General features: G+C 38.6%; 1 protein-coding gene across 1 annotated transcript in view; it reads right to left on the bottom strand.

Annotated features, from left to right (window-relative positions):
• CDKN3 (cyclin dependent kinase inhibitor 3) overlaps positions 1 to 9,373 on the bottom strand; it is a 24,112-nt gene that overhangs the window by 4,281 nt on the left and 10,458 nt on the right. The window contains exons 4-6 of the mRNA XM_007948346.2: positions 8,118 to 8,162; positions 4,736 to 4,958; positions 1,059 to 1,090 (exon numbers count right to left, since the gene is read on the bottom strand). Coding sequence (XP_007946537.1) covers positions 1,059 to 1,090; positions 4,736 to 4,958; positions 8,118 to 8,162 — 300 coding nt within the window. The remainder of the gene's footprint in view (positions 1 to 1,058; positions 1,091 to 4,735; positions 4,959 to 8,117; positions 8,163 to 9,373) is intronic.

Raw genomic sequence — 9,373 nt, 5'->3', positions numbered from 1 at the left:
AGGAGTGGCTGGTGGGTTTGAACCTCCAGCCTTCTGGTTAGCAGTCAAGTGCCTTAGGCACTATGCTACCAGAGCTCCCTTCTACCCTTTGGCTATTAGCAATAATACTGTCAGAAACATTTGTATACAAGTTTCTGCTTGGACCTATCTTTTCATAACTAGGAGTAGAATTGCTGGGTCATTTGGTGACTAAGTTGAACTTTTTGAGGAACCGCCAGACTGTTTTCTAAAGTGGCTGTGCCACTTTACATTCCCCCCAGCAGTATATGAGGTACTGCTTTCTCTACATACTCGATGACACTTGCTATTAAACATTTTGGTTCTAGCCATCCCAGTGGGTGTTAGGTGGTATCTCACTGTAGTTTTGATTTGTGTGTCCCTGATGATTAGTAGATGTTGAGCATCTTTTCATGTTTATTTTCCCTCTGTATATCTTATTTGGGGAAATGTCTACTCAGATTTCTTTAAAAGTTGGATCATCTGTCATTTTATTATTGAGTTGTAAGAATTATTTAATATTCTAGATACAAGTCCTTTATCAGATATATTATTTGCAAATGTTTTTTCCCAGTCTGTGAGTTGTCTTTTCATTTTCTTGGTAGTGTCTTTTGAAGCACGAAAGTTTTTAATTTTGATGATGTCCAACACTAAAATGAGTAACTGTTACTACAGTATGACTTTTTTTTAACATATTAAAGAAATCAAATTAACATACAGTAATCAACTTTGGTTTTCATACTTAAGTAACTCATGGGTATTATTTAGAAGTTATTGTCAGTATCATAACACCTGCATGGGGCGAACATTAGCAAACAAAACAAGAATGCAGGTGGTAGATTAGGTTTTGCAGGATCCTCTAAAAACAATGCTGAAAATACCTCCTACTCTCATTTAAGCTTTCTCAGAAACAAGTTCAGGGCCTTAAGTGATCCTTTGGACTTTAGCAGAGTTATATTGTTTTATTTTATTCCAAAGTGAGGCTATGGCCCAGAACCAGGTGTTTGCCTTTTTTCAAGCTAAAAAAAAAATAAAAACCCGAATGAAAAGACATTTCTTACCAAGACAAGATCTCCCAAGTCCTCCGTAACAGCTGAAAGGGAAAGTTTTGAAGTTAGTACATTTTCATTTCATCCTGTTACAATTAGATTTGCTCTTCTTGCCTTGTGTATAAGCACCATGACTCACACATAGAGATTAATGAACATTTTTGAAATAATCAAGAGCAAAATGTGCTTAATTTATCTGTCAGGAAGTATTCTCAATGCCCATAAGGGTCAGGGTATGCAGAGCTTTTTATTGATCTTTTCAAACCTCAGGACCACATCTGAGAGGTGAAACATGTTTCTAAATAGGTAGAAATCAGACTATTATTAACTGTCATTTTGAGGATTCTAAGCAAAACATTTAGTGGTTGTGGGACGATTGCTGTATAGATAACAACACTTTTTAATCTAAAAGGATAGACAGGCAGTGTATCATGGAGATTAAGAGTATGGAGTCTGGAGCTCCACTGCCTGGGTTTGAATCTTGGCTCTGCCATTTCCTAGATGTGTGAACCTAAGTAAGTTATTTAATCTCTTTGGGCTCCAGCTTTCTTATCTATAAAATAATGATGGCAATAGTGTCTGCATCATAAAACACCAGTTAACTGTTGAGTCAATTCTGACTCATGATGACTCCGTATGTGTCCCATAGTAGTTTCATCATCTGATTTTTTGCAAGTAGATGGACAGCCCGTTCAGGCTTTCTGGGTAGACTTGAACCTCCACCATTCTGGTTAGCAGCCAAGCATGTTAACACTGTGCATGGCCAAGGGATTCCATCATAAGGATTAAATGAAGTAACATTTACAAAGAGTAAAAAGCAAATCAATGTTAGAGCTGCTATTATGTAGCACTGTGAAGAATGGGCATTCTGCATAACTGAATGCTCATTAAAATGAAGAGTTAACTCTCAAAGCAGTAACATCATTTAATCATTTTCCAAGATCCTAAAAAATACACACCTCCTAACTTAGATGGTATAATGAACCTCCTGCAGTGACATCATAATGAACATCAATTGCTGCAATGTAGATACAGGTGCAGATACATGTGTGTTGTGAGGTGCTGTTGATTTCCAACTCATAGCAACCCCATGAGACTGAGTAGAACTGCCCCATAGGGTTTCCCAGGCTGGAATCTTTGTGGAAGCAGATCACTAGGTCTTTCCCCTTAGGAACCACCGGGTGGGTTCGAATTACCAACCTTTTGGTTAGCAGCCAAGAGCTTAACTGTTGCACCACAAGGGCTCATTAGATACATGGATAAGATGTGAGACATAGGACTGGCTCCTGGAGTTATTCATGAACTTGCTTTCTACAAAGCATCCCAGGTGCAGGCCTGTTTCAGAAGGTCTGAATCTAGCACACAAAAGCATAGAGAGGTAGGACACGTCAATGCTTTCCTTTAAGATTGATACTACTTTATATCTCTTGTTGCCTTTATCTTTTCTCCTTGGTCTAACAGATGAATTCTTACTCATCATTCAAAGCCCAGTTCAAATTCATTGTCCAAGATGCCTCTGTGTCCCCACAGAAATGACTGCTGTCCTGTGTGTTACCTTATACAGACCTTGTGTAGGTCTTTTTTTTTTTTTGAGTTATAAGAAAATACTCTTTTTAAAAATTATTTTTGCGGTGTTTCCTCCCCTCTCCTCCCACCCCTGGTCCTTATGCAGGTCTCATTGTACATGCTGGAGGTGTTAGCTTGGGGCTCCTGAGGGTAGGAATTGCACCTTGTTTTGTAATTCTCAGTGTATTCTCACAGTAGACAAGCAGTGTTAACTGATTTTATAAAGGACTGAAAATGTCAAGGCAGAACCAGTGGGATGATACCAGTAGACAACAGAATAGTGAAAAAAGGTTACTGGACCTTGTTTCTGAGAGCTCTATAGCTGTCTGGTAATGCAGGCATGCAAAGATGGCACAATAGATAGAAAACTGTCTTGTCTAAACATTAGCTTGTAATCTGTAAGCAACCACTATAGGATACCTTTGAAAGCTCTAGGACAATGAAAATTTCTAGATGTCAGATTCTTTATTTTATAGGAACTTGAAGCATTCAACATCTGTCCCTCTGGTTTGTATTCTGACATCGGAGCATTTGGTTTGCCGGAACCTGCTAGAGTAGAATATGTTAAGCTTTGCTAAACTGAGCTAGTTTGATCTCTGGAAAATTTTCAGTGGAGACACCTTTCAAAAAATTTGAAAAATCCAGAATTGGTCTGGAAAATGGGTTGATAACATTTTCATATTCAACTAATATAGTATTTTATTTACAGTTTTCAGAAAATGGTACACAGACGACTGTATTTATTCTGAAATTTTGCGTTTACAATTGGTACTAGTTGAAAGATTATTTTTCCTAGAGAAAATTTGGAAAGTAGCATGTGGGATGGCTTTTCGTTCTTTATTCCCTACTCTGCAAGTTATAGTTTTCTTTTTATCAGAGTTTAGTTTGGCCATAAACTGGTGTGTGTCCCCAAAGATCCATGTACTAGTTGGTACGATGCCCCTGGGCTATGGGTTTCAGGAGGGATGTTGGCAGGGCTTGCCCTTTTACTAGATGTCCCCCAACAACACAGTTATTTGGTATAGTCAATTTTCCTCTAGCTCAGGGTAATGTCTTTAGTGACCGTATCACTTTTCAGGCATCAAACTATCACACTCCCTTGTTCTGGAAAGGACTGGGTGGTGCATTAGGACACACAAAGTACACGCAGGACAGCGATGGCCTAGTTTTCTCCCCGGGCTGGCTCTGCTCTGCAGGTCTCACTCCTTCTGGCGCATCAGTAGCTACAGCACCACTTGTGATCTCCCCATTACTCCTGTCTGCTGCCGACTGCCACACTCGTCTGCCTTTCTCTAGGCAACTTTTTTCTTTTCTCATTTTTCCTTGAAAACAAAGCAAAATAAAATGAACTCATTTTATTTTGCTTTAAACTTTCATACCAGCAGCTCATTTTATAATAGCTATTGACAAACAGTGATTCCTCCTCTTTCATTTTGGTAGCAAATTCATCAAATGTAATTTTCAAGTAGAATTTCTAAGATTGCTCATTGCTTAGATATGATTTCTTGGTTGCTGTCTGGTAGCATAGTACCTAACACATTTGACTGCTAACCAGAAGGCTGGCGGTTCAAAATGGAGCTACTCCTTGGAAGGAAGGTTGGACAATCTACTTCCATAGTGATATCACCCAGAAACCCAAGAAGGGGTTGCTATGAGTTGGATCCGACTCCATGGCAGTGAGTTATTGTTGTTAATTTTTAAAAAATTGACTTTCTTGCTGTTGGAAGCAACTAAACCTTTTTTTTGGGGACCAAAACTGTAATAAAAGGAAAAGAAAAAAAGGAAAAAAAAAAAAAGCCTGTATTCCTACTTTTAAAATTTCCAAATCTACTCATTTAGTGTCTTTATTTTTCAAAAATAATAGCAAATAAAAGGAACATGAGGCTGGCGCACGACCGGGCAGTTTCACCCTGTTGTACGCGGGGTCGCCATGAGTCAGAGCCGACTCGATGGCACCTAACGACAGCTCTGTACTTGTCATCGTGCCAGTAATGCTGATGCATTATCTCATTTTAATCATTGCAACAAACTATGAGGGTAATAACAAAATAAGGAAGCAGTAATTCGAGAAATCATTTTGACTGGGACATTTCACATTTAGTATATGAAAAAAGAAAACGTACTGTATTAAGGTTTTTCGGTTATTTTTAAGGCAGACTGCAAGTGCCTCCATTATTTCACAGCAGCTGGCTATGTCAGGAGTCCCGCCATCTGGGATTGGATGATGATGAGAGATAATTCCATACTGCTGGTAGAGGTCCAAAAGGTTTGGGACTCTGTATTTTGACAGCTCCCCTCTGGTGCAGAAAACAAATATGTCTTGTATACCATAGCTCTTTAGTTCTTCTGCCAATAGACCAAGATACACACAGAGACACAGACACAGACACACACATTACAATTTAAGGTCAAGAGGGAGGATGTGGAGTTAAGTTTCTTAAGTCAAACTAAGTAAACAACAAATGATAAGCTACACATTTAAAGGTTTCATTGATACTCTAATACAACATTGATCTATTTTCAAACTAGGGTAAAAATCAAGTCACTAAGCACAAAATAGGAACTAGAAACATATGAACCAAAAAGTGGTTAAAATTAAACCTGACTTTTTAAGTGAAAATGCCTTATACTCAAAGATGAGTCAATTATATTGCTGCTCTTGAAATATTTTGCAACACTACTTTAGAATAAATAAAAAAGCCATCCAATATTTCACAGTCAACTCTTGCAAAGGAATGATAGCACATTTATCTTTCTTTTTCTCACAAATCAGCCATGTTTACGAACTTCATCACTTTGTTGTTTGTTTCTCCTTCAGTACCACATACTCAAAGCCTTAGATCCTCCTTACATTTGCAATGTACCACATACCACATATTTACTTTTATGGACTAGCTCTCTAGAAAATAAAGCATTCACTGTATTAAAATTGTTTGACTTAGCTAATTTCACTATGATATGAACTAAGCAGTCTTACTGTAGGACATTCTATATACTGGAACTTCCTAATGGCAGTATTCACTATAGAGCATTTGGTTTAAAATGAAAAACTAGTGCCTACGGCATTTGACTGCTAACCAGAAGGTTGGCGGTTTAAACCCACCAGCCACTCCTCAGGAGGAAGGCTGGCAATCTAATTCCATAGTGATACCACCTCAGAAACCCAAGGAGGAGTCACTATGAGTGGAATCTGACTTGATGGCAGTGTGTTAAATTCTGGCCGGTCTGAGGGCCTACCCTCACTAACACTTCGCAAATCCAAGGACACTGAGCTGTTTAAGTACAAATTGCTCTTTCTCATGAAACTCTAGATCTGCCCTGTCCAATATGGTAGTCACTCACCCTACATGGCTACTGAGCACTTGAAATGCAGCTAATCCATTTTGAGATTTATATATGTGTAAAATACACATCTCATTTCAAAGACTACATACAAGAAAAATGTAAACTATCAATGATTTTATACTGATAACATGTTGAAATGAGTAATATTTGGGAATATACTAGGTTAAATATATTACTAGAATTTTACCTGTTTCTTATTACTTATTTTAATGTTGCAACTAGAAACATAAAGTTACATATATAGCTTCCCTTGTGCCTCCTATGATATTTCTGTTGGACAGTGCTGCTCTAGATGCTGCTATTATATTTTTATATGTCATGAGATTTAACTTCTAGTGACCATACCACCATTTAAGAGAACAGGTGGTTTTCTAGTTGCCTCTTGTACATACTAGATAGTTTTTATCAAACACAGTTTTTAAACTATTCTAGAAAGGAGTGTGAGGTGGTATCATAGTGGAACTGCTGCAGGGAGACTGTAAGTCTTAGCCATCAAACACTTGGGGGGAAATATATGTATATGTGTGTGTGTGTATACATTTAAAAAAATACACACATACATTTTTTAAAAAATGAAAACCTATTCTACAGAAGATCCTAAATGAACAGGGTTTTCCAAAATACGCAAGATTTAAACCAATGGTTTAAATTATATTTTTCTTATGACTTAAGTGTTCTCTAAATGGAAGTTTCTACCATTGTGATAGTGGGTACGTCTAAAGCAGAAAATCTGCACAAACTCTGCAAAGGTCAACTAATCTGTTAGTGTGGTGGTTATGTTTCTGTGTCAACTTTGCTAGGCCTGGTTGAGTGGCTGGGCAGCTGGTGGTAGTTATTTCCCATGGTGAGAACTGGTAATCAACACCATGGTTGAACCTATTGACAGCAGCTGAATAGCTGCCATTGGGTATGTGGTCTGCTTCTTGTATTTAAGAAATAGCTTTGGAAATGGTCTCTAGCTTATGGCATACCTGGACCCTGCGTGTAGCTATGTCATTGTTCAGCAGCCTACCATGCTCTGACGACCTGGGGACTTATAATGGACTTAAATTAATGGCCTGCCATGTGGTTTGGTAACATTGGGACTGTGCCTTTTTACTTGTCAACCTTGGGCTTGGCAGCCTCAGTTGCCAGCACCTGTCTGAGTGAAGAAAAGCCTCTAGTTCCAGTGGGCCGGGAGCTGAAGGCAGAGTTGAAGCCCAAGGCTGAGGGACTTTCACCCAGCCCTTAGAGCCTGGCACTTTGAACTTGGACTTAAAGCCTCCAAATTGTAAGAATAAACTCCTGTTTGTTCAGGCCATCCCATTTGTAGTATATATGCTTATCAGTGCAGCACTAGGTAACCAGAATAGTTAGTCACTTAAATCTTTTTTGGTAGGTAAAAAATAAAGAAATACATTAGTAAACTGATATTCCAGAACAATCAGAAAAAGTATTTTATGATTTAAAAAGTCTTTATTAGTCAAAATCAAGCAATTTTATATATATATACACTTTTTAACTTTGGCATATTTATAAGGGTAGTTGTAGGCCTTTTAGACTTGAGACAGTCCAGGCTAACCAGAATAAAATATTTTGAAAATCCACGTGTGTTAGAATCAAGTAATAAGTAAATTCCAGACTGGAGTAGATTATCGGAATAGTTGTAGGATGATCAGACCTCAGGCTATAGTGATATGCACATCCTTGGGCATGCAAAGATCAGTCCCCGCTTCGTCCTTCCCACCTTGTTGGGAGCGATGGACAGGATGGACAATTTCACTATAATCTCTGGGTTCCCAGCTCAGGCTTAATTTTTACTACCACAATCAAGCCTGCAAGGAACAGTACGTTAAAAGATTTGGTCAACACATGTGTCAGTTTTCTATTTACTCATTTCCTCCCACAACTTACATACTAATATTGTGCAGTTTATATGTATAATGTAATTACAACAATCAGTAAAAAGAATACCATGTTTAGGTAAGTACTGAGTTCTCTGTGCCCTTCATAAATACCTCTTCACACATCACACTAAGTCCATAGTTTGAAACTTCACAAAATATTTAATGTTTATTTGGTATATCAAGAAGAGGCTATACAGTTTGTTCCTTTAGACAAAGGGATTTTTCAATGTTATTAAGAGAATATTTTAGTATGGTTGTCTCATATTATACATACCTGTATCTTTTTGGATATTTCTTCTAACATCTTTAAATTTACAACCTATAGTAGTATAAAGCAAGTGAAAAAGTCAGTTTTGGGCCATATATAATAAGCATATTTAAACACATATACAGGCATACCTCATTATTGTGCTTTGCTTTACTGCACTTTACAGATACTGTGTTTTTTACAAACTGAAGATTTGTGGCAACCCTGTGTCAAGCAAATCTATTGGGGCCATTTTTCCAACAGCATGTGCTCATTTTGTGTCTTTGTGTCACATTTTGGTAATCTTCACAATATTTCAAAATTTCCATAGTGTTAGTCACACTTAGTGGGAGCTCTAGTAGCATAGTGCCTAAGGCACCTGACTGCTAACCAGAAGGCTGGAGGTTCAAACCCACCAGCCACTCCTTGGAAGGAAGGTTGGGCAATCTACTTTCATAGTGATACTGCCTCGGCAACCCAAGGAGGGGTCGCTGTGAGTCAGGGCCAACTCAACCGCACATAACAACAACAACAAGAAGTCACACTTACTAGACTACAGTATAGCGTAAACATAACTTTTATATGCACTGGTGTGATAGTTGGAGCTGTGTGTTAACTTGGCTCCACCACAATTCTGTGTGGTTTGAGCTGTTGTGGTGTGGTTATTCCCATGATGGGATCAGATGACTATGTTCTGAGTGGCCAATCTGTTGAAGGGAGTTTCCCTAGGGGTGTGGCCTATTTCCAGTATATCCAAGGACATCCTGGGAAGAGACATTCTTCTGTGGATCAGGATTCTGTTGTGCTGCCTACAACTGTCCATGAGTGAACAGTCCACCATTCAGCCTGGAGATCTTGGATTTGTCATTTGTTGGAGTCAACAGCCAGTACTGCCTGCCAGCCTTGAGCTCCTCAGCCCCTGTGGTTGCAAGAGCCAGGAAAAGCCTCCAGCTTGATGTTGATCCAGGAACTTTGGACTTGCCAGCTTCTATAAGTGCGTGAGCCATTTTCCTAAGATAAATTTCTCTCTATATATACACATATATAAACTTTACTGGTCTTTGTTTCTCTAGAGAACCCAGTCTAACACATTTGGTACCAAGATGGTTCTAGAGAGACAAAATCATAAGGATGGGCTTCCTAGATTGGTTCTCCAGTTTGATTAATCTTAAAGACACTAGTGACCCTGCGTCTGTTAGTAAAGAGGGCCCTGCTAATCTGTGGTGTGAGGTGGCAACATTAATACGTGAAATAGCACCACCAATAGATCAAGTACTTGTGAG

This window comes from Orycteropus afer, unplaced genomic scaffold, assembly GCF_000298275.1.
Source record: "Orycteropus afer afer isolate SDZICR_OR568_19922 unplaced genomic scaffold, OryAfe1.0 scaffold00214, whole genome shotgun sequence".
Classification (NCBI taxonomy): Eukaryota; Metazoa; Chordata; class Mammalia; order Tubulidentata; family Orycteropodidae; genus Orycteropus; species Orycteropus afer.
Note: the sequence above shows the minus strand (reverse complement) of the source record. Positions and strands in the feature narration are given on the sequence as shown.